At 46.6% G+C, this 23,516-nt stretch overlaps 2 protein-coding genes and 1 long non-coding RNA gene across 4 annotated transcripts; all 3 read left to right on the top strand.

Annotated features, from left to right (window-relative positions):
• The first annotated feature begins 3,660 nt into the window (after positions 1-3,660).
• Positions 3,661-6,761, top strand: LOC120682151 (beta-1,4-mannosyl-glycoprotein 4-beta-N-acetylglucosaminyltransferase-like). Of its 2 annotated transcripts, none has more exons than XM_039963916.1 (2): positions 3,661-4,127; positions 5,210-6,761. In XM_039963916.1, the coding sequence occupies exons 1-2, from the start codon at positions 4,062-4,064 to the stop codon at positions 6,308-6,310; spliced, it is 1,167 nt and encodes a 388-aa protein (XP_039819850.1). In that variant the 5' UTR covers positions 3,661-4,061; the 3' UTR covers positions 6,311-6,761. The 2 variants fall into 2 exon arrangements, with proteins under 2 accessions (XP_039819850.1, XP_039819851.1); XM_039963917.1 differs by lacking the exon at positions 3,661-4,127 and adding an exon at positions 4,293-4,993.
• A 3,824-nt stretch (positions 6,762-10,585) lies between these two features.
• Positions 10,586-11,483, top strand: LOC120683439. Its single transcript, XR_005678798.1, has 2 exons — positions 10,586-10,719; positions 11,135-11,483. It is a non-coding gene; the product is annotated as an uncharacterized LOC120683439 (long non-coding RNA).
• Positions 11,484-18,465: 6,982 nt separating this feature from the next.
• LOC120680507 (SUPPRESSOR OF GAMMA RESPONSE 1-like) lies at positions 18,466-22,832 on the top strand. Its single transcript, XM_039962000.1, has 6 exons — positions 18,466-18,622; positions 20,738-20,876; positions 21,041-21,227; positions 21,347-21,888; positions 22,134-22,400; positions 22,511-22,832. Exons 1-6 carry the CDS (start codon positions 18,615-18,617, stop codon positions 22,571-22,573), a joined length of 1,206 nt encoding a protein of 401 aa, XP_039817934.1. The 5' UTR covers positions 18,466-18,614; the 3' UTR covers positions 22,574-22,832.
• The last annotated feature ends 684 nt before the right edge of the window (positions 22,833-23,516 follow it).

Genomic DNA, 23,516 nt, shown 5'->3' with positions numbered 1-23,516 from the left:
GCTTTCAAAATTCCATAACGGAGGAACTAAACACACCCTCAATTTTAGAAAAGCCCTGGAAGTTTCGTCATCTTCTGTCCCGTCCGTCTCGAGAAACAAAATCATTATAGGTTGAACAGCGTTCAACCGTCTGCAGCTGGGGGCCAAATGCTGCAGCCGCAGTTGCAGCGGCTGCACCGAGCACCATATTCATAATAGATGTAGGTGACACTTGTTTTATTCTTATAAGGTTCTGTTTAGTTTCTAAAAAAGTTTCCAAAAATTTCCTACAATGCCAGTCACATCGAATCTTCGAACACATGCATGGAACATTAAATGTAGTTGAAAAAAATAACTAATTACATAATTTAACTCTTTCATACGAGACAATCTTTTAAGTCTATTTGGTCTTTGGTTGGACATTAATTACCAAATAACAACGAAATGTGCTACAATACCAAAATTCAACTTTTTCGCGAACTAAACACAACCTAAACATAATCAAATTTTATATTGTTTGACTTAAGATAAAACAAAGAGAAATAGGATGGAGGAAGTATTAGCAATAACCTTTCTTCCTATCTCTCTTCTGGCGTCTCTGATTAACCTATTATGCCGTTCCAGTTTATTTGTAGTTTGGTGCCGGCCGGTCTGTGGAGTGGAGGTTTTATCCGTCAACCGTGGGTGCGCCCTGTCTCGCATGATCTATTGATCTCGCCTTTATGGTGTATGATTACAAGCCGCAAATCCACCACCACCACTATCACCAGGCACCACCACCGCACTCTGCCTGCCCATCTTCTGATGGACCACCACTGGTGAGTGGTGACCTGCGGTGCCCTTTTCTTTTTTTCTCGGCGAAAATGACAGGCAACAACACAGGCATGCATGATCGAGTAGCCGCCCCGGCCCCGGGTGGGTTGCTCGAATTGGCATCAGCTGCGGCTCGTAGCTTCCACGGCTTTTTTTTTCCTGAGAATTGCCTGCACGGTTCCAAGGATATATAGATGCATGGAGGATGGAGCCAAGATCTGAAGTATCGGCTCGGAAAGCTTCACTTGTCACGCGTTATCCTCGTCATACTTCAGGATAAGAAAGTACTAGTAGGCTAGTAGCATACCATACGAGAAGAAATGCGTGGTGTGCTTTAACGAAGAGTGGGTTGCTGGTCGTGCAGAGCTACAGGCACAAATGTCATGGAAATGCAGTGGGCAGTTTACTAAGGATCATCATCAAGTCCACCGTCCTCTGCCCCGGAGCTCAGCCAAGTCGATCGACGCCCCTCCCAAGCTTCGCTATGTCAGTACTCTCTCTGTGCTAAAATATAAAACATTTCAATATTTTTGGAGAGTCAAAGTTTTCAAGTTGCACACACTGGCAGTAGTCTCCTGGAGTCTTCGGACATTGCAGAACAGCAGAAAGAGCAAGAGGCCAAGGGGGAGGATCAGACGGAGACATCCCTTTTGCCCCCAATTTCTTACTACGCCACGCACGCCACGCCGCGGCGTTCGCTCGTGGCGCGCTGGCCCTTTGTTGCCCGCTTGCCCGGCCGCGCCCTCGCCGTCGCCGAGCCCGGCGCTTCCGGCCCCCGCACGATCGCAGGAGCCCGCAGCACACTACTCCGACCGGCGTACGGTGTCCCAGGAAACGGCCGCTCCTCGAGTCCTCGTGCTCCTCGCTCCGCGGCGCCGATGGGCTCGCGAAAAAGGCAGGATCCGGTCAAAACCTCCGGCCCCGGTAGCACGAACACGATGCCATCTCCGGCTAAAAGAAATGCCCCCAAGCAAGTAAAAAAAAGGGAGCGCGAGAACTTTGGGGAGTTGGTGTGGGACACACACACATGCTCCGCCGTCCCCAGTGGTAGAAAGATGCCCTTGGCTCGAGGGATGGGGCCATGGGGGGCAAGCGTGGCCCTAGTTTTCGCGAATACGATGCCGGAGATGGGTGTGCGAGCCGTGCTCCTCTTCCTGGGATAGATTGTTTTGGGTTTGTGGATGCGGCACGAGGATGAATGGATGATGACGGGGGGATACGGCAACTTCGCTGCCCGGCTATTCTGATTCTGTTGCGCAACGTGGATAGAACAAGGAAGTGGTAAATTCTATGCTACAACAAGTTTGCACTTTGCAGAGGTGGATGCCTTGGCATCGTCGCAATCACAGACCGAGACTCACCATCGCCATGGAAGATGATCAACCTTTTCTGCCTTCTTTTTTTTCTCCCCATTCATCGTGGATCAGGATGAGTCCCGTGGTTAATTTGGATGCCAAATTCGGTAGTAAACCATAGGATAGAAAGCTGGATGCTTGTTTTTTTTGCGAATAAAAAAAAAGCTGAGGGCTTGTTTAGATGAAACGCAATTTTTTTCCGATGGAATCTTGTTAATTTGAGTACTAAATGAAATCTATTTATAAAACTATTCGCACAGATGAGTTGTAAATTGCGAGACAAATCTAATAATGCTAAGTAATTCATAATTATCGGAAGGTTACTGTAGCATCCCTGTTGCAAATCATGGATTAAGTAGGCTCATTAGATTCGTCTCGCGATTTACACCCCATCCATACAAAAAGTTTTGTAAATAGACTTCATTTAGTACTTCATGCATGTGTCCAAACATCCGATGTGCCATTTTTTTGTGTTTACAGGGTTTATGGATTGTGATGCCTGAGATTTTTTGTACGGCTGCAACTTCTAAAACGTGGCTATCAAAACTTAGCAAGTACCAGATCTTTTGTACTGATCGACCGGATTCAATTTGTTCACAAAGTACAACTAGTGTCGTCATACTAGTATTTTTTTGGCCAGCTCCATAAAATCTTCTTTAATACGAATACGCCACCAACCCAAGCTGGCTCCGGCTCTCGAGTACCAGACCGTGTCAATGGGTGGTGGTATATCTAGTAGGCATCTGGCGATTAAAATCAGGTACCTGTCCTGCCAAAGTACCCAACAACACCAACACACGACACGCCACTAGTGGCGCTGTCGACGGGTGCGTGGCCTAGGCTAGGAATCGCTCCCATTAGCCTGAGGACAAAATCGCCCAGCTCGGAAGCCCCGGGGCGATGGATGTGAGCAGGGTTGAAAACAGACGAAAATATTCTCGTTCAGATCCCTTCTGTTTTTTATTTTTATCCGTCTATTTTCGTATTTATAGAATTTTGTATTCATATTTACGGAAATAGAAATGAGGTTTCTCCGTCCGTTTTCGAGGAATCCCGTTTTTACATAGAATTGACCCGTATTTATTCCGTTTTTCATCCCGTTCTTAATCTACATAAGATATGTCTAAAAATTGATATTTTTAAAAACATACCAATCACTAAGTATATATGTTAACATGTTAACACATGACATATTAGTGAATATTAGACTAATAACTCTGTGCGTGTATATTATTTTGTGACTTTGTTAATGTATATTTGAGAATATTTGATCGCGTTATTCTTTCCGGCTCAACATCCGTATTGGTTCGTTTTCGTACTTTCGCTTAACCTGATTCCCGTACCCGATCTCGTTTTCGCCAAAAAAATATAGAAAGGGAGTAGAAATGAGATTTTTTTCGTTTGTTTTCATCGCTAGATGTGAGGGGGGCGGGCGCACGCCCCCAGCCGCTGGCCGCACCTGCACCAGCGCCGCGCCGCGCCGCACCGCCCGAACGGCTATAATTAGGCGGCTCCAAACGAGGCGCCCCTCTCGCTCCTGCGCCGGCGACCCCGCGGATCCCACCTCCCCGCACTAATCACCGCCGCGTGCAGGCCCGAGAGCCCCGGACCCCCCGTCTGCCGCGTGGTGCCGGCTGCCACGGCGAGCGGCGGATAGCCAGCGAGCCGGGAGAGCGCCGGCCGCCGGAGTCCCGCCCCGCCTCGGCCCGCCCGGGCGGGCGATCGCCGGCGCGGGCGCCACCCACCCGCGCCCCGGGCTCGATCGGCGCGCCATTGGGGCCGCTGCTCCCGCGCGGCGGGTTCTTCCCAGGGGGGGGGGGGGGGATTTCGCCGTTCCCGCCGCCCCGGCATCTCGGTCGGATTCGTTCGCTCCGGCGCGGGAGGGGCTTCCTCCTGGCGTGTGGGGGCGCCGCGATGCCGGAGGCCGGGCACTACGGGTACAAGAAGACCGACGGCATCTGCGACGGCGTGTGCGGCGAGGTGAGGCCCTGGCCCGCCCCTCCCTGTCCCCGCGCTTCCTTCCCTCCCCCCGCTGCCAGATCTGCCCCGCGCGGCGCGGGGGCAGGTCCCTCGGCCCGCCGAGACGCCTCTTTGCCGCGGGTGCCTGGCGCATTCGGGCCGTACCCGCCATGACCTGGCCGTGCGGCAGGCGCCGGGATGCGTCATGCGTGTAGTGCGCCGCGTGCAAAGTTCCGGGTTTTGGATGGGATGCCGGTTGGATTTGGGCGTGGAGTCCGTTGCTGTTACATGCCCGTGCGTTGTCGTTGATCTGCACTGGATCAGGTGTTCGGCCGTGGGACTTCGGAGCACGAATTCTTCACGCCTTTCGGGTGGCAGAATCTCGCGACGTGGCGGAATTGCGTGTTTCGGCATGACATTTCGGAGCTCGGGAATATGTCTTTGGATGAGTTTGGGGAAGACACTCTTCTGCTTTCTTTATTCCATCAGGAGAGTTTTGGGCTTCTGCGAATTTGCAGAATTTTGGAATGTTTAATTCCTTTGGACGGATAAGAAAAATGGCAGCCTTTTGGTGACAATGGCAAATTAGTGGCGTCAAGTGCTGTTTTTACCAGAGCTGATTTAGTTCTGTTGGGCATTGCTATTTCCTAATGCTTTAGGTCTGCAGTTCCTAGTTTATATGATTTTGCTAACCTCGTTACTCGTTGTTGTCTTAGCTTTCTGCCCTTCGTGCATATAGTTGTGGCATTAGGTTTGGTTATGTGCTAGTTCTGTGCGGTTCTAGTCATCTTCTGGTTAGCTTTTGATACTTTTCTTGGAAAATAACAAACCTTGTGCTGCGAAAAGGTGATCTTTGGGATATTGCTTCAGGAGGTTATCTCACTTTGGTAAGCAGGCTTTGGTTATGGCAAAGTTTGTTGCTTTGGGGATAGATGATTTACATGTGTTTAGGCACCCTAAAAAACATGTGTATACTAGAATTTTAAACAGTTCAATTGAGTAGTTGGTATGCAGATAGCTCTTGTTCTTATTTGCTTGACAGATTTCCTTTTGCCTGCTATTGTTTCTTTGATTTCTTATATGGTTGATGAATTCATTTGCAGCCTGTGTCAAAGGCAGCTCTGACCATGTCAAGGCTAAAGTGTGCGCTACGGGGATTTGATCTCAGGGCACTTATGGCTCTCTTGATTGGTGTGCCAATGCTGATCTTAATGATATATGCTCATGGTCAGAAGGTCACATACTTCCTCCGGCCGATCTGGGAATCTCCTCCCAAGCCTTTCAAGACAATCCCTCACTACTACCATGAAAATGTCACCATGGAGAATCTCTGCAAGCTACATGGGTGGAAAGTTCGGGATACCCCTCGCCGTGTATTTGACGCTGTACTCTTCAGCAATGAGCTTGATATCCTTGAGATCCGCTGGAATGAGCTTAGTCCCTATGTGTCAGAGTTTGTGCTTCTTGAATCCAACTCAACATTCACTGGCATGAAAAAGCCCCTCCACTTCAAGGAAAATCGTCATCGATTTGGGTTTGCTGAATCACGGCTGACATATGGTATGATTGGGGGTAGGTTCGTGAAGGGGGAGAACCCATTTGTTGAGGAGTCATATCAGAGGGTTGCCCTGGACCAGCTTATTAAGATTGCGAAAATAGAAGATGATGACCTGCTGATCATGTCGGATGTTGATGAAATCCCAAGCGGTCACACAATAGACCTCTTGAGGTGGTGCGATGACATTCCAGATATACTTCATCTTCAGCTCAGGAATTATCTTTACTCCTTCGAATTTTTCCTGGATGACAGGAGCTGGAGGGCATCAATACACAGGTACCGATCTGGAAAGACGAGGTATGCACACTTCCGGCAGACAGATGAGCTTCTTGCTGATTCAGGGTGGCATTGCAGCTTTTGCTTCCGCTACATAAGCGATTTTGCTTTCAAAATGCAAGCTTATAGTCATGTTGACCGGATCAGGTTCAAGTACTTCCTGAACCCTGATAGGATTCAAGATGTCATCTGCAGAGGGGCAGATCTTTTTGACATGCTTCCAGAAGAGTACACATTCCAGGAAATCATTGCTAAGTTGGGGCCGATCCCAAGCACATATTCTGCTGTTCATCTTCCTAGTTATCTGCTGAAGAATGTCGAGCGCTTTAGATATCTTCTACCGGGCAACTGCAGAAGAGAAAGTGGCTGATTTTATGGCTTACCCTGCAATCTGCTGTGTATGGGTGCCACGGCACATCTGTTGTCTTCGTCGAGGCCCGGATGGCTGTGGCAGTTGCATCTGGTATGATTGGCTAACATGTGGTTGGCTAACATAGCCGGACAATTGCTTGGGGGAAGTTGTCTGTGGATGAGAGGAAGCCGCTGACTTTGAGCTCTGTAATCGGACATGGGAAGAGGATCTAACAGCATATGACAGCATAGCGCATGCTTGGCCCTGGCTGGCTGTGCCTTCCGGATGAGGTGAACTGAGTGTGTGAATACAACCAGGTGTCGTTGTCATCCATTACTTCCCTGATTGATATATAAACTCAAAAGGGCTGTTGTAGATTGCAAAACCAATTGATATTCCAGAACTACATGTTGTAGAAAACTGGTCTTACTCTGCATACAATTTACATGCGTGTCTAGTCCTATTCTCCCGCTGCTTTTGTGTTGCCTTTTGTCGATGGGCGCTGATAAATCTCTGGATTCCCTGAGCACAACTCTTGGATTCCCTGATAGGTTTCTTATTTCTGGTTGCGGCATTGTGCTGCCAGCAGCTGAGCAACTAGCATTTTCGTTGCCTCGCTGAATTTTGCTGTCCAAACTGTTCGTTTTTAGGAAACCATGTTGGAACTGTGGCCCTGTTTATCTCAAAATGCAAAATGTAAAATTTTTGTAAATCGTTTACATGGTGTATTAAATGTAGTTGAAAAATAAATCGCATTACACAAATGGATTGTAAATCGCGAGACGAATCTAATGAGCCTAATTAGAACGCAATTAGACACTAAATTGCTACCGTAATACTACAGTAAATATGTTCTAATGATGGATTGATTAGTCTCATTAGATTCGTCTCGTAGTTTACAGACGAGATATGTAATTAATTTTATAATTAGTATACATTTAATACTTCAAATGTTGAAATTTTTTTTCTAAAAATATAAAAATACAAAATGCAAAATGAACTGAAGAAGACCTGTATTGCTCGGCGCTGCAAGAGAACAGAGGCCCTGTTTCTTTCCTGGACTGATCGTCCGTTGCGACTGTTGGTTCGCTTCCTTCTGATAGCTCTGTCATGTGTTCATCCATTGTTTTTTTTTGAACAGGTTCATCCATTGTTCATCCTGTAGTAGCACGAATTCCTCTCTTCTGTCAGGGCATGTTTGTTTAGGAGCGCGCGCCTGCAGGCTGCAGCGTTTCTGTGCCGCGGCTCCGGTGTCGTCGGGACAGTTGCGGCTGTCCCCAGTCCGGACCGGACAAGCAAAGCAGCCAAGCAGGGGAGTTCTCGCCGAGTCAAATCAGGGTCCGACCGGCACGGACATGAGGGGGGCCATGCCCTGACCGGAGTCACCTCAACTTCTCAAGGGCGACGCTGGTGATGATGATGATGGTCTTGGTTAGGCGCGCTAATTCCAGTCTCCCCGTGAAAGACCAAATGAAATCTATTTATAAATTTTTTTCAAGAATGAAATGAAGTCTATTTACAATTTTTTTCAAGAATGGGTGTAATTTTTCGCGACGAATCTAATGACGGTAATTAATCGATGGTTTGCTACAGTGATGCTACAGTACCATCATCTAATCGCGCGTCAAAAACCTCATTAGATTCTTCAGGGTCACTAGCGTGGGGTTCTGAAGTTGATTTTGAAAACTGACTTTATTTGAAATCGTAATTAGCGGTCAAACTGTTACTATTTACTTACTAGCACGTTGCAAACAAAACGAGGCCGATGGTTAGGGCTGGGCATTCGGTTAGTGCGGTTAATTCGGTTTTAAAATATTTCGGTTATGACAAACTCTTAACCGAAATTGTAGCTAGAAATCTTTTAACCGCGTAAATTCGGTTGCGGTTAAATCGGTTCGGTTTTGCGGTTAACCGTAATGTATACAATACATAAAAAACAAGCAAATTAGAATGAAATTATGACATCAACTACAAGCTATTGGCCACTAAAATAAGCTTAGAAAGCTAGAAAAACAATTAATGTAGCCTCACTTAGATATCTTAATTATGAAAACCAAGAATTCTTGATATCTCACATGATTATACATATATTTAAGACATAAGATAAATACATATTACACTCAACTTGCTAAATCGGTTAATTCGGTTAAATCGGTTAGTGGCACATCAAAACCGAAATAATATGCGGTTAAAGAATATCTCAAAAAATTTAACCGCAAAATTAACCGTTAACCGAATTAACCGACTTTTGCGGTTAAAGCGGTTCGGTTCGGTTCGGTTAATCGGTTTCGGTTATATTTTGCCCACCCCTACCGATGGTGCCGGCCGGCCGCAGTCAATTTGTTGTTCGCTCCCGGTCTGCGCATCGGTTCTCACGTGGCGTACGCTGAGGCGTTCTCCAACGCCTCCCCCCAAACCCCCCTCCCCCTGTGTGGGGGGGGGGCTTTAGAGGGGAGGGTGCCTCCAACGGCACCCCCTAAAGCTCCCCTACGTAGGGGTGGAGTTGAATCTCCCCCCACATATAGGGGGAGATTACAACTCCCTCTATACTCTAATCACGTCATTTGTTTGTGATAAAAAATTTATTTGAATTTCGTAACTTGATAACAATATGTATTATAGTAGTACAAATACAGTACTATTTTTTTCAGAATTTAAAAATGATAAATAAATAGTTAAAGAGTGAGGTATAGTGTATAGGGGGAATGGATATGGGGGGAATGGTTGGAGAGAAGTAGTTATAGGGAGAGAAATCTTTTGGAGGGAGGTAGTAAAATATAGTAAATAGTACGTTTGGGGGGAGTTGGATGGGGGGAATGGTTGGAGAAAGCCTGAAGCCTGAAAGCTCCTCGCCTTTTGGAGGGCATGTCAGGTGCCGCGCACCGTTGACTTGAACCTTGTTTAGATGCTTTTAAAATTTCAAAATTTTACAAGATTTTTCATCACGTTGAATTTTTGAACGCATTCATGAAGTATTAAATGTAGCTAAATAAAATAACTAATTACACAGTATGTCTATAATTTGCGAGATGAATTTTTTAAACCTAGTTAATCTATGACGGAATAATAATTATCAAATACAAACAAAAGTGATACAGTGTTTTACCGTCAAAATTTTATTCATCTAAAGCTTGACCTTGCCAAGTACGTGACTCATTAGATTCTTGAGTTTGATATCCTTGACATCTCGCCTTGTCGGAGCGTCGCGCGGGGACGGCGATGGATCATGGACGGGATCGCGACATTTCGCCGTAGCGAGGACGCGAGGTCGTTGATGTTTGGCGTCGGACTGCACATCGACCTGCCTACTGTCCTCGCTCTCAAACCGCCGCGTCGAGATCAGACCAGGGTTAATAATTTCGGCGAAATTTCGCCGAAATTTCGGAAAATTTTTCGTTTCCGCTAGTTACCGGGATCCGAAATTTCGGTATTTTTCGTTTTCAAATTCAAAATTCAACAAATTTCGACCGAAATTCAACAAAATTCGCCGAAATTTACCGAAATTTCGAAACGGAATTCCGTTTCCGCTAAACACCGGGATTTGACCGGAAAACGAAATGGTTAACCTGATCAGACCGACGTTTGGGCTGGGATTTTTCCCCGTTTGATCAGGATTTGCACAATTCCATTAGCTTGGTGGGCGGTTTGAGCGCAAAGAACAGATCTAATTTCCCACCAGATATTTTCGATGGGCCTTAGCTGGGTTGGGCTTTGTGCAGTAGATCGATGGCGATCTGGGCCAAGTCAGGATGGCGCGTCGTTGAAGGGCCACCACACTACACACAGACACACTCGGTTAGCGCTGAACCAGACCGCCAGACGCCACCACTGGTGCGCACTGCGCTTTCACAACAAGCTGACAAGCACATCACCCTCCCTCGCATCCACCCTCAAGGCAGAATCTAACGACCGATCCCCCCTCCAATCCGCTGCGCCGGATCGCCCCGCGTCGCCGCGCAGGCACAGCGCGCTCCTTTTTCCTTCGCCGCGAAGGAGGCGTCGTCACGGCGGGAACGAATCCGAGAGCATTTACAGCGACGTGACCGCTGCCCAGAAACCATGGGATTTTCCAGGAAACTTTGGGGTCGCCCTCCCCTCTCCATCTCTCATCTAGGGGCCTCATTCAAAGTGCAGGTGGGGCGGATCCTTAAACGAGCCCACTAGGCCGCCCCGCAAAATGAGCACATGTGGCTGATGCGGCCCAGCTGCAAGGCTTTTACGGCTTTACTTTATCCACAACGCTAAGCCCAACGGACACCAACAACAACCCGCAAGAACCCTCAATAACCTAGTGCTCGCTACCGCCGCCGCGGTCGACCACCCCGCGCCGGCGCCTCATCCCGCACCTCGACTGCACCCTCGCCTCTACCCCTTCCGTCGGATAGGAATGGATCCGCCCGACTGCCCAGCGCTGCCTTCCGCCGCAGGTGAGTGTGCCCTCCACCACGCTTCTCCCTCCCTCCCTGTCGATCTGCCCCGGGCGTTGCAGTGCGCGGCCGTGGCAGCATCTCCAACCTACTAGGCAGTAGACTAGTACCTCCGCTGCTAATCCCCTCGTCCGGGCGGGCTGATGGATTTGTTAATCCTCCCGAGGCCGAAGCAATCTGCTGCTAGCTGCTTTAAAAGCAAGGCACATATGGCGGTGCGCGGCCTAAAACCTGGGACGATCTGCAAGGGGACGGGCTCAATTATTTGGCGTTAATTTGCATCTCAGCATGTTCATCTTTGCTGCTTTTGCATCTCAGCATTATTTTCTTGTTTATTTTGCTTGCAACTCTGAATCCTCCAGTGTGTACTAGTTTGTCTGGTTTGATACTAAGTTTTGATGGGTTTTTTTCTCAGGGCCAAGGAATGATTTTCCTTGCAGTAGTTCCTCAGTCGAAGCAACGGCAAAGATGAGGAGCTTGATCTGCGATTAGAAACTGGAAACATTTGTTTGGCAACTGCAAATCATTGGTGTAACTAAAGAATGCCTTACTGCAGATCTTATAATCTTTAGTGACCATCTTAGTTCACCCTTTTTATTCTTGATGATTGATGTAATCTAATCCTAGTTTGATTGATGATAGAACGATGCAGTTGTGATTTTTGTTTTCACTCAGTATTTTAATTTATTTTCTATCAAATGTATTCGATACTCATTGGTCGATCAAATGGATTGATACTATGCAAACAAGCAGCTGGTTAGCTATCTGTCTAAGCAAGCAAGCTAGATATGTATACATGCGGGGCATGCGGTGTCTTCCACAAGGCCCGCAAACTGTGTGTTGGCCACGTATTAATTCTTGGAATCCGGAATCTTGGGCTGTACATGCTCAGCAAGGCTTATCTCTGCCGTCTATGCCAGCAGCGCCATGTCTTGGATGCGTCCAAGTGGCAGCTGTGGCAGGCAACGAATCTTTTGGTATTTCGCCATTATTTCATATACGGAGTAATATATCAGCACGAAATACACTGCAGTATGGCACGAATACATTAGTGTACAACCATGCGGCCCCACACCCGCGATGCATAGGGGGTGTTTATTCATCGCTTTATGCGATTTTCTCAAATCCAATCACAGAAGGACTGGCCCCTTTATCCTCCGCCCCGGCCGGCGGCTCTCGGCGCCACGCCCCTGCCCGGGATCTGGCCCGGCCGCCGGCGCCCACCACCCCGACCGGCAGCACTCCGCCTCGCCGCCCGCCCACCGCCGGTCGATTCCTTCCCTCCCACCACCTTCTCTTCTAGATCCGGTGGCCTTGGACTCCTCCGTCGCCGCCGCCACCACCTCCAGCAACTCCGGACCATAAGGTCCGCCGCCGCCCTCCACCACCCCGGCCGCCAGCGACCTCGTCGGCGGCCGCTCCCCCCACCAACCACCCCTCGCCACCCACCCCCTCCCCCTCCTGTACCTCGCAACCGCCGCCGCTGTAAAGGCACTAAAATGATAAGAATTTTTCACATACTAGTACTTGTAGTCTTTAGTGATAGTATTCTGAAATAAGGACTCTAGCACTAGTGTCGTACTCACCACAAGCACAGGTATTTAGCATAGATTTTTCTTAGCACAAATATTGTTCACTTAGCATTGAGTACTAATCTGAGACTAATCCTACATTTATAGTGAAACTCATGAGCTATATCAGTTGTTTCTTTGCAGAGACTTGTGAGGGAAATACATATTGATGGTGTTAGTTGCTTACTTGTTCTAATGCAGAGAATTTTTTTAATCATATACGCCAATTATAAAGCTTGCTTGTGATATTTGAGAATATGCGGAGTAATTTTTGAAATGAGCTCCTTCACATGAAATTTACCTGCATGTATTTTCAAATGTCTCATATCATGTATTTCATACCTGCACTAATGCAGTTCTTCCAATTAATCATAATATTTTTTTTACTATTGCCTTAAGAAGTTGGGAGATGCTTGACTGTAAAATACTTATAAAATTTTCTTTAGTGCAAAGATAGATATAGCCATGCATTGATTGTCATACAAGCCAATACAGCTAATTGGTTATATATGAGTATAGTCACTGCATATTGAGATTTGACATACTATTAGAAAATTATTCCCCATAGGTCATGATGCTGAACTCTAGTTCTTTAAAAGCATCAGAGTGCTCCTCATTTCTTTGCAACATTTCTTCCTTATGCACTGCCATGTTCTTCATTGAGTGTCAAGCCCCTGATACATGATATATTGCTTTACTTCTATGGGATTGAGTCTGATACTGATATAAAAAGCATCAGCGTGGCATGATACATGATACAATCATGTGTAGAGCTGGACATTGCATCGAGGATTGTTGCATTCATTAAGTGAAAAATGTGCTACTGATTCGTAGCTAAGTCTAACAAATGTGTATTCTTTTCTGGATTGTTTGTTTGGCAATTTGGACTCATTCTTCTGTTATCCTTTATCACACATACTTATTTGGTCTTCTCGGAAATGACATTTTTTTTTGTTACATGTGGTCTCCTCTCCCTTGGAGGACAATGATTGTGGTCTCTGGTTCTAGGAAGATTAGCTTGAGCATTATGTATATGCGTCTGCAGGAAGCAAATCTCAAATACCAACAAGCTTTTAATATATTTGCCTCAATGATCAAGAAAAAAAGCATCCAGATTCAGATTCATCAATTACAGGACACGGTGAGCGGAGTTGGTGTTCCCAAGCCACTCTTAGGTGCAAGAATTTAGATTGTCCTTTTTACTTTTTTTTCTCAGGTTCAACCTGTCGTTCACTTTCAAGTGACCCTTTTTTTATGATGAGATGTGTAAGAGTGGGCTTGTTAAATGCATGAGTAAGTTTGACACTTTCAAGAATTTATGATCAGCTAAATCACTTGGGCTTGTTAAACGCATGAGAATTAGCACCGTATTTATTATCTGATTAGCATAGTATTTTGTATACAGTATATCACAATTCTAATGTTGTCTAAAACGTACCGGATGCCTGGTATCGCAGAAAAATACATCGCAGCCGAGGAACTTCCGCATAGGGTTCCTCGCAGTCCGAGCAGTGCGGCAAACTGCTGGAAGCCCGCATCCACAACGAAGAACCGGGAGCTCTGTGGGGTCCCGATGCCTCACCAAAGCTAATAACATGGATCCAGACATGGTCTAGATCTGTGTTAAACCAACTAACAGACCAGTAAAACGCCGAGGAGGTAGCTCACGGCGGTGCAGTGTGATGACGATGCCGGTCAGGACGACAGCGACGACGGAGATCCCGACGGACCAGGATGACAGCGACAAGGGAGCTCCCGGCGGCCAAGGCCGGCAACGACGACGACGGAAGTATCGCGGGGACAGGGGACCCGCTAGGGGGAAAAGGGTACTTCTCACTTCTCGGCGGACCAATGGGGGCCACCGCTCCGAAAAATACATCGTGGCTGGGCCGCTGTAAAAACAGAATACGCACACAATATGCTGAGGAGAGAGATCCTGGCACTGATCCCCATGCTGGATTCGGCGGCCCAGATAACCCCGCCTGCACCGTGAGGCCTCATCTAGTCCTCTGCTTCCTCTCTCTGGGGCCTGGGCTTGGGGAATTTTTACGCGCACGCCCTTTAGAAACTCCGTTTATTCGCCGTCGGCTCCTTCAACAGTTCAACACATTTTTGTCGAAACCTTTGTTCGCAGGCTCGCAGCCATCTCTCCTCCTCCGTTCACATGGAGCCGGTTCGGGCTAATCCCGGGGGGTTTCGACCCAAGTGTCGGGGTGTTGGCTCGCTGCTAGGAGGCGAGCTGCTACTGCCGGGGCCCCGCGCTGCACTGTCCCCCATGCGCCCGCGGCCGGCAGGTGGCGCGCGCGCGTGTCCGTTTCCGGTTTGCGGGGGGTCGACGGGGGCCCACCGTGGGAAAGGCACCGGCTGTTTGGCCTTGCCGGGCAAGAAAACTGAAAACGAGGGGGGCGGGGGACTCTCGCCAGTCGGCAGTCTCGCTCGACCAGTGTTGTGGCCTTGCTTGGCCCTTGTGGCTGGCAGCTTGTACCGAGCGCCAGAGCCAGCGACACCAGACCCAGAGAGCGGGCTGGCCCGTGCTCGTCGGATCGGAGGACCGGTGTCTTGGGTGCTCGTGTCGTGCTCCTCGAAACCGGGCAGTGTAGGCCTAGTAGCACTACTCCGCGATCCGCGTACCGGTGGGTACACGAAGGAGCGGGCTTTTTTCCGTGCAAGCGCCACACGGTCGACCGGATCAGCATCACCGCCTGATCCAAACCGGTCGCCTACGTTGCAGCGTTGCACCACCCATCCTGCTGTGACGTGACGTTGATCCAAAACTGGCCATTTTCTTTGCAATCTTTGCTTTTTATTAAATATATAATCAGTAGGGGGCTTGCACCCCTCCTGTACATAAAAAAACGGCCAATTTCATCTGTACGTGTGTACCCTTGTATATGTGTACCCTTTGTTGCAGGCTGCATGCACCGTGTATTGGCCATTGGGTGCTTGCATGGCATGCCTCTCGGCGTTTATACGCGCTAACATGCGATCGCTCTTCATAGTTGTTTTTTGAGTAAAGTCTATCACCGGACCCTAAATTTGTGTCGTTGTGTCATCCCGGTCCCTAAACTCACAAATCGACCGTTCAGTTCCTCAAACTTATCCATCTGTGTCATCTCGGTCTATAAACTTGTTCCACTGTGTCATCCCGGTCCCTAAACTAGAAAATCAAATGTTTACATCCTCAAATTTGTTCAATCATGTCATTTCGGTCCCTAAACTTGATTTTGAGTCTCATATAGATTAAAACAAGGCGATCTAAAATCTACATATCCAATAGTAATTCATAACTTTTTCATATGTTTAATGAAGATAAACTTTATATCAAAACGGTTGCCCTCAACCTAATCTACAATTTTGTAGTTGAAATATTTTTAAATTAAAATTTTTTATGGTCTCAAAATATTATTGTAAATTTATAGATTTTGAAATTTAAAAGTTAAAATTAAATTTTGGGACCCTAAACAATTTTAATTTAAAAACTTTTTAACTGCAATGTTGTAGATCGCGTCAAGAGATACAATTTTGATATAAAGTTTGTCTTCATTTGAGTTCATATGAAAAAAATATAAATTATTTTTTGATATAGAGGTTTTAGATCATCCGATTTGGACTTAGATGATATTTAAAATCAAATTTAGGGACTTAGATGATATTTAAAATCAAATTTAGGGACTGGGATGACACGACTGGACAAGTTTGAGGATCTAAACAGACGGTTTATAAGTTTAGTGACCGGAATGACACAACCAAACAAATTTAAGGACCTAAACGATCAATTTACGAGTTTAGGGACCGGAATGACACAATCAAACAAGTTTAGGGACCGGTAACGTACTTTACTATATTTTTTTTGAAGAGATGCTCTTCATCGTTGTTGCTCGCTAGAATAGTACTTCGTAGATACACCATGGTTGCATTTAATTCAAAAAAAAGAGAGAGAACCCCTGCTGGTTGCATTGAATGCTTTATCTGTTGCCGACGTGATGCTGAACACTCCGAGTCAATTCAGTCAAGTCATGTTTCGCTTTTGACCAGTGGGACCTCCCTGCAGTCACACTCATACGGCGAGCCGGCCGGTGACGACGAGGAGGCAGACACGAGAATTTCAGACGATACTGGTATCCTCATCGGCTCGCGCATCGTTACGTCAGGTACTTCGAAAGTTCCGTTTCACTACTGGAGACCCATACTGATTGGTTACAGGACCGGGCGTCGTTCACTCCTCTCTTGGGAAAAATACGTATCACAAAGGCGCAAGCCACCTTGATCTGATCTCTCACCCAGACCGCCCCCCCCCCCTCCCCGCACACGAGGCGCGAAACATATTTGTGCATATTTCTTTTGTTTCTAAAATTATATGGATTTTGTTGTGTTTTCTACACAACTTGTGTTCGTAAATTTACATTTTTTTTCTCATATAATGTGTGTGCTATACACTTTTGCATACATTTATTTCCTATCTACTTGGTGTAAATCAATAATTCATGCATATAGTTTGCCTTTTACAGCTATGCATATAAGGCAATTTCGATTCTACTCCCGCCCATTCCCATTTTTTCCCCGTGTCTTGAAATGAATCCATTTGCACGTGAAAATTGTGTCAAATGTGGGTGAAGGTGGGAGACCAGAGGGAAAGATGTGTCCGAACCATTAGCATATATATGAAAAACAGAAGCAAAGATGTGTCCGAACCATTGGTACTAAAAGGAACGAATCTTCTTCAATACGTAGTCTAAAATCTTTTCAGCCTGACTGTTACCACCGGGCACCTGCAAATTAGCCGGGACTTTTCGTCTGTTCTTGCTTTGCGAGTCATCAGGATCACACAAAAAAAAAAATTTGGTGGGACCGTTACCACCGAGCGCCTGCAAATTAGCTGGACCGTTTCCATCACGCATTTCTTCCTCTCCTTTTTTTCTACAAGCCATTTCTTCCTATCTCGTGAGTCGTCGAGGTCACGCCGGAAACAAATTTTGATGCACCGTTACCACCGGGTGCCTGCAAATTAGCCGAATTTTTTTTCGTAACACATTTCTCTTTTTTCTTTGGTACAATGCATTCCTTCCTATCTTGCAAGTCATCCGGGTCCCGCTGGAAACAAATTTGGTGAGCCGTTACCACCGGGCGCCCGCAAATTTGTTGGAGTTTTCCGTAATACATTTCTTCTTTTTTTTTGGTACATTGCATTTGTTCCTATCTTGCAAGTCATCAGGGTCACGCTGGAACACCGAGCGCAAGCAAATTAGCTGGGGTTTTTTCCCGCAAGTTTGTTGGAGTTTTCTGTAATACGTTTCTTCATTTTTTTTTGCGTACATTGCATTTGTTCCTATCTTGCAAGTCATCAGGGTCACGCTGGAAAAAAGATATACCACCGAGCGCCAGCACATTAGCTGGGGGGTTTTCCCGCAAATTTGTTGAGTTTTCCGTAATACATTTCTTCTTCTTTTTTTTTGGTACATTGCATTTGTTCCTATCTTGCAAGTCATCAGGGTCACACCGGAAAAAAAGAGCACCAGCAAATTAGCTCGGTTTTATTTTTCGTAATGTGATTTTTTTTTTGTGTAATCTCGCGAGTCATCGGAGCTGCACAGGGAATTTGGGCATCTTTGTCTTGCGGCGCAAGAAAAGACGGCGCGGGAATGTGCTGAACTGGATCCCCTCGGCCAGTGATGCGGCGGCACGCGGCACCCCGGGGTCCCACAGGGCTAGAGCCTGGAGGCAACGTAGCGAGTAACTGGGGACGCGGGCCCCACCCGAGCCTCACTGTGGGTCCCACAGGCCGAGCCTGGCTCGGCTTCGCCGGCCCCAGCGCGGGGCGGGGTGGGATCCGTCCATCTGCTCTGCACCGGTTGGTTCCGCCACGCAGGCTCCCGCATGGAACGCCATAGCCAAGCTGCTCGTCCTGATGAGCCCGTCGAGCGATGAGAGGGAGTGGCGCGTGACGGTGTCCAGCAGACGTGACGGGCGCAGTACAGGGCTGAACTGCCGAGTCCCAACTCCCAACCCGACCATGCCGAGCCAGAGCTCAAAGCCCGCGGGGTCAGGCGCACCGCCGCACCCAGACCCGGGCAGGGCAGGCAAATACAGAGCGGGGGGAGAGAGATGACGGGGGTTTCTTGTCGCGGTAGCCAAATCGAGCCGCGCAGCGCGTTGCTTTTGGAGCGCGACTTTCCTACTCTTTACCCCGTCACTAGTCTCCGCCCCGGCGCGGCGCCACTATAAAACCAGCCCACCGCACGGCGCTCCCCCATCTTGCTCGCGTCGTCACAAGTTCTCTTCCCCCCTTCGGATGCTCGTGCCGCTCCCGCTCCGCCGCTCCCCGCCATGGAAAAGTAAGTCGCGCTTTCCTGGGTAAATTTTTGTTCTGTTTAGTCCTTCTTCTTATTACCATCGATTCCGTCTCTGCGTTCGGATGAGCAGCGAGCTTGTTTTGTTTTTTTTTTGTTTTTTTTTCCCGTGCTCGGTCACTCGATACGCGGATTCGGGGTCTTGCAGCGGATTCGGAGGGGACCTCTTGGTTCCCCGGTCCGATCGATTCTACGAGGTGGCGATTTCGGTGCGGTGCGCGGTGGCGAGCGGCCCTGGTTTTGGATGGGACCGATCGATCTGGTGCTCTTGAGCTTGCGTGCGGCGGGATGCTCTCCGACGGCGGAATGTGCGCGGGATCGGCCGGCGGCGGCCGCTCCCCCGTGCGATTTCCCGGCGTTTCTCGCCGCGGGAAGGCTGGTTTCGGCGGTCCGTCGAGGTGCAGGAGGAAGCTTCCGCTGGAAGGAAGCAGAGAGAGGGTTCCTTTGCTGCAGGCTGGGGTACGGAGACTGATCCTGTGCAGGCTGGTGGTCGATCGTGGATGACCCCGATTGTTTTTGACACCGGCCGCTATCTGTGATGGACTGATGGTTGCGAGCCAGAGAGAGGATCCGGCAGCTGTTTGTTCTAGTAGAAGGAATTCTGGAACTCCAGGATGGAATTCAGACTGCTGAAATCTTCACAAAATTCGTACACCCATCTCGAGTGCGGTGGTTTTGCAGTCTGTTGAGGTGCAAGTGGAAGCTTCCACTGGAAGCAAGCCAAGGAGGGGTTTTGGAACGTGTTGAGGTGCAAGAGGGCTGGAAGAAAAGCAGATGAATGTTTTAGTTCGGTGGAGATCGAGCCATCCTGCGGTGTTGCCCCATCGCAATTGACCATGCTGATCTGATACTGGCTTTCCTTGATTCCGTGCAAAAAGCAGTAAATTTGAGACCTATGCGTGTAGATCGCCCATTGCTGCAGGTACTGGATGATGCGAAAATGACAGTCAGTCACTAGGGGCTGAACACAGAGTACTTCGGGTGTGTTTAGTTGGTGAATTTTTTTTGGGTTTGGGTACTGTAAGCACATTTCGTTGTTACTTGACAAATAATGTCCAATTATGGACTAATTAGATTTAAAAGATTCAGCACGTGATAATCAGTTAGACTGTGTAATTAGTTATTTTTTCAACTACATTTAATACTTCATGTATGTGTCTGAAGATTCGATGTGACGGTTACTGTGCAATTTTTTTTGGAAACTAAACGGAGCCTTCGTATTATCCATCCCATCCCAATGTGACCACGAGTGCCAGTTTGTGACTGCTAGTTGAAGGACCGAATAAGGTCAAGAGTTAAACTTTCTTGGTACTTCTCTATACAATGAGAATGGGTCTCAAATTCTAAAAGAGAAAGGTCAAGTGTCAGAGTGCTCTGTTTTGCCTCCTGATATTTGTGTTTTTGTGGCAGAGAACACTTGATAACTTCAAGCAGTTCAGGTGGAATGTGCACTGTGCAGTGGTAGATGGCACGGTTTGTTTCTCGCTTTTTGATGGCCACTATCAGTGACATTGGCCTTTGATCGCTCGATCAAAATGGGGAATAATGTGGATTAGGAAGGCCAAGTGAGAAAGTGCTCTGTTTAGCCGCCTCCTTCCTGGTGTGTTTGTGTGGCAGAGTGACATGTCCTATAATTGAACCTAGCAGTACACATTCATTTTTAAACTTCCAAAACTTCTTAATTTTCAGCTGAACCTAGTCACTAAGCTGCGCTGTCAATTAAATTGTTAGGGATAGCTTGTCCTTTAGATCAAAATTATTTTCCATACAGAAATAAGAATTGACAATGGTGATTTGCATTGTGCTAGAATGTGTTTACGTCTTAAGCTGAGTTAGTTAATCTCCGATGTGGACTTCTTATTTATACCTTTATGTTGTGCTCTGTAGACTACATGTTTAGGGTAGAGAGATGAGATCACCGCATCATATCCTTGTGCCCATTGCCTAGTTGTCCAATGTTCTTTTGATCATGTGTTTGCTACACATCATCACTTGTAATTTTCCTTTCTCTTTAAATAGTTCTTGCTTAAATTTATCATCTGTTAGATTCAAAAGATCCTTATAAATCCTAACATGATTGGATGTTCTACCTTTCTGCAGTTCGTGGATTATGACTGGGGTGGGACTCGTTAAAAGAATAAGAAACGCCACTCACTTGATCAGTCTTCGACTTGGTGAATTGGTTGCGGAACCATATATCAAGTGCCCTAACTGCGAATGTGGCATTGACACTACTAATGTAAGTTCAGTTAACTATTTGTAGTCATGAATGGATGACTACTATGTGTATTTTATTGCCCAGTCGTTTGATAGCCTCTCATTGAATTTCAAATGTGTCCTTCCATGCAAACACTCTGATCAAGCTTTGTTTTTCTTTAGAACCTCATATCTTGATTTTTTCAGGTTTCTTTAGTGTGGCCAGAACTTCCTGCTGGTGTCAAATTTGATCCGTCAGATTTAGAACTCCTTCAGCATTTACAAGGAAAATCTAGCGTGCAGAATTCAAATTCCCATGCACTTATTGATGATTTTATACCTACTATAGAAGAGTTGGGGGGAATTTGCTATACGCATCCCAAAAATCTCCCCGGTACATGATTAATATTTATTTACTTTTGTATTGATCAATGCTTTTTCGTACTAATAATTTATCTCATGTCTTGTTGTTATCTAAGTTGATTAACTCATCCATTTCTATTGTTCTGGTAGGTATAAAGATGGATGGTAGCAGCGCCCATTTCTTCCATAAAGTATCAAACGCATATGGCTGTGGTCATCGCAAGCGCCGCAAGATTAGTGGCAACGATCGCAGTGTTTGTGACGAGCACATGAGATGGCATAAGACTGGAGCATCCAAACCCATATATGACGAGAATGGTTTCAAGAAAGGCTGGAAGAAGATCTTAGTTCTTTATAAAGGTTCTAAGAGATGTGGCGGCAAGATAGATAGAGACAATTGGGTGATGCATCAATATCATCTTGGTGCAGATGAAGATGAAGCAGATGGTGAACTGGTCGTCTCCAAAGTATTCTACCAATTGCTAGCAAAGAAAAATGACAAGTCTGGAATGGATGACGTTGAACTAGGATCTGAGCCATCTGCTGCAAAAATCGATCCTAGAACCCCAAATTCTGAGCCATCTGTTTCAAAAATCGATCCTAGAACCCCCAAAACCGATCCTCCCCAGCCCCATCTCCCGAGCAACAGCCCATGCAACACCGAGCAGTATACCCCCATTCAGGTGGATCAGGTAAATCCAATTACTACCTGTGACGATCTATCAACTTGCTGCTTGGTATAAAAATCCAAAAGCTGTTCTCTGTTTTTTACTGTAGGTATCATATTCAAACAACTTCTTCATATTGTTAAATTATTAAAACAACTCTGTGCATATGTGTCATGTTTAGAACAGCTCTGCTCAATGTTTCGTATGACTGTAATTTGTTTGGTTCGCTGGAGAATATTCTTTCATATTGCTTTCTAAATTCGTGACAGGAGGAAGAAGAATGTGGAACATCCATTCGCCGGGTGAAGGTTGAAGGAGCCGAATGTTCCGCATGGTTTGCTGAATTACCACCAGCTATTGTAGTTGCGGACCTTCCTGCCTCAGATGAACCGAGGCAGCTCAGGGATGCCCCTCCTGTAAGCCCTGAACCTGAAGCAACGATACCAGTCAATGGTTCTAACACGGACCTGTTTAATGGGTTGACTGATCTGGATACTACTTTTCCATGCCTTGGAACACCTTCAGATAGTATAGCTGTGAGTCTGTCTCGTCCCTCTAGATTGTTCACTTGAATGAGTAAAATCGCGTGGTCGCAATCTTGTTCTCATGGTGAAATGCTCACGAGTGTTTGTTTGTGATCTCTCAGGACATACAATTTGGCTCACAGGATAGCTTCGGGGGCTGGTTGGACAGCTTCAAGTTCTACTGACGCCAAGGCTTGGAGCTGGAAGCAGAGGCACTGCTGAAAAAGTGCCAATTTTGTTTTATGACTTTGCAGTATCTGAATCCTCAGCTCATGAGATGCTTCTTCGTTTCGTTGTGTAACTTTGTAGCGTGCAAGCCTGCAAATTCAGCATCTCGTGGGAAATTTTGTACAGTAGTAGTGGTAGAACCGAGAGAGGTTCCCAGACAAACATCCCGTCTAAGCAACTGTATGTCATAGCCATGTTGTTGTGTGACGCGTAGTACATCTTGTAAGTGTAGTGTTGATTATGTTTAGTCCACCTCCAAAGATGGAAAAAAAAGATGTTGAGCAGTTAATTCGAGCTAGCGGTGCTCTGATGTTTGAGTACATTGTCTTTGCGAACTATACCTGTTTCTCCAAGGTTCTAGTGGAGTGTTTTTTTTAATCGCTCCAGCTCCTGTCCCCGGCGCCTTCTTCAATCTACGGCTACTGAAATAGCTTCGGCTGCAGTTTTTTTTAATAAAGTTGAAGTTGAAGCTATCTTTAAAAAAATATGGTAAAAATGGCGCCAATCGCTTAGGATCACGTAGCTGTAGAAACTACAGTTTTTTGCTTTAGTCGTGTAGTCAAATCCATTTTACGACTTATTCACAGCCTCCATAATGAAACCATTTTGAAAATGACACTTTGACAGTGGTGAAGTTGGCGAGGAAGCTATGCCAAACAGGCACTTAGAACGTTACTTTTTGCTTGCTTGTAGTTGTTGCCTATTGAGCTATCTACTGGACTTTAATTGAAAGTGCAACGTGAGCTAGTAGATATTAGACTTGTTGTATAACTATTTATCTATTTTTTTTGAAGCGGAGTAGTTTAATTCCATTAACCGGCCACCTGTTCATCTACTCCAGGCTGTACTACCTCCCAATTAAGGTAGGCATCCTAAGAGCTATACAACCGATCGCAGCTA

The sequence above is a fragment of the Panicum virgatum genome, chromosome 7N (assembly GCF_016808335.1).
Source record: "Panicum virgatum strain AP13 chromosome 7N, P.virgatum_v5, whole genome shotgun sequence".
Lineage (NCBI taxonomy): Eukaryota > Viridiplantae > Streptophyta > Magnoliopsida > Poales > Poaceae > Panicum > Panicum virgatum.
The sequence above is the reverse complement of the archived record's forward strand: the minus strand, read 5'-3'. Positions and strand labels throughout refer to the sequence as shown.

What these genes read in the sequence shown, in the direction of transcription:
- LOC120682151 (XM_039963916.1), top strand. Translation starts at nt 4,062, where the DNA reads ATGCCGGAGGCCGGGCACTACGGGTACAAGAAGACCGACGGCATCTGC. An exon ending in GCGACGGCGTGTGCGGCGAG is followed by an intron (nt 4,128 to 5,209) that starts GTGAGGCCCTGG and finishes ATTCATTTGCAG; the next exon opens with CCTGTGTCAAAGGCAGCTCT.
- LOC120680507 (XM_039962000.1), top strand. An exon ending in GTGGCATTGACACTACTAAT is followed by an intron (nt 20,877 to 21,040) that starts GTAAGTTCAGTT and finishes TGATTTTTTCAG; the next exon opens with GTTTCTTTAGTGTGGCCAGA. An exon ending in GCATCCCAAAAATCTCCCCG is followed by an intron (nt 21,228 to 21,346) that starts GTACATGATTAA and finishes TTGTTCTGGTAG; the next exon opens with GTATAAAGATGGATGGTAGC.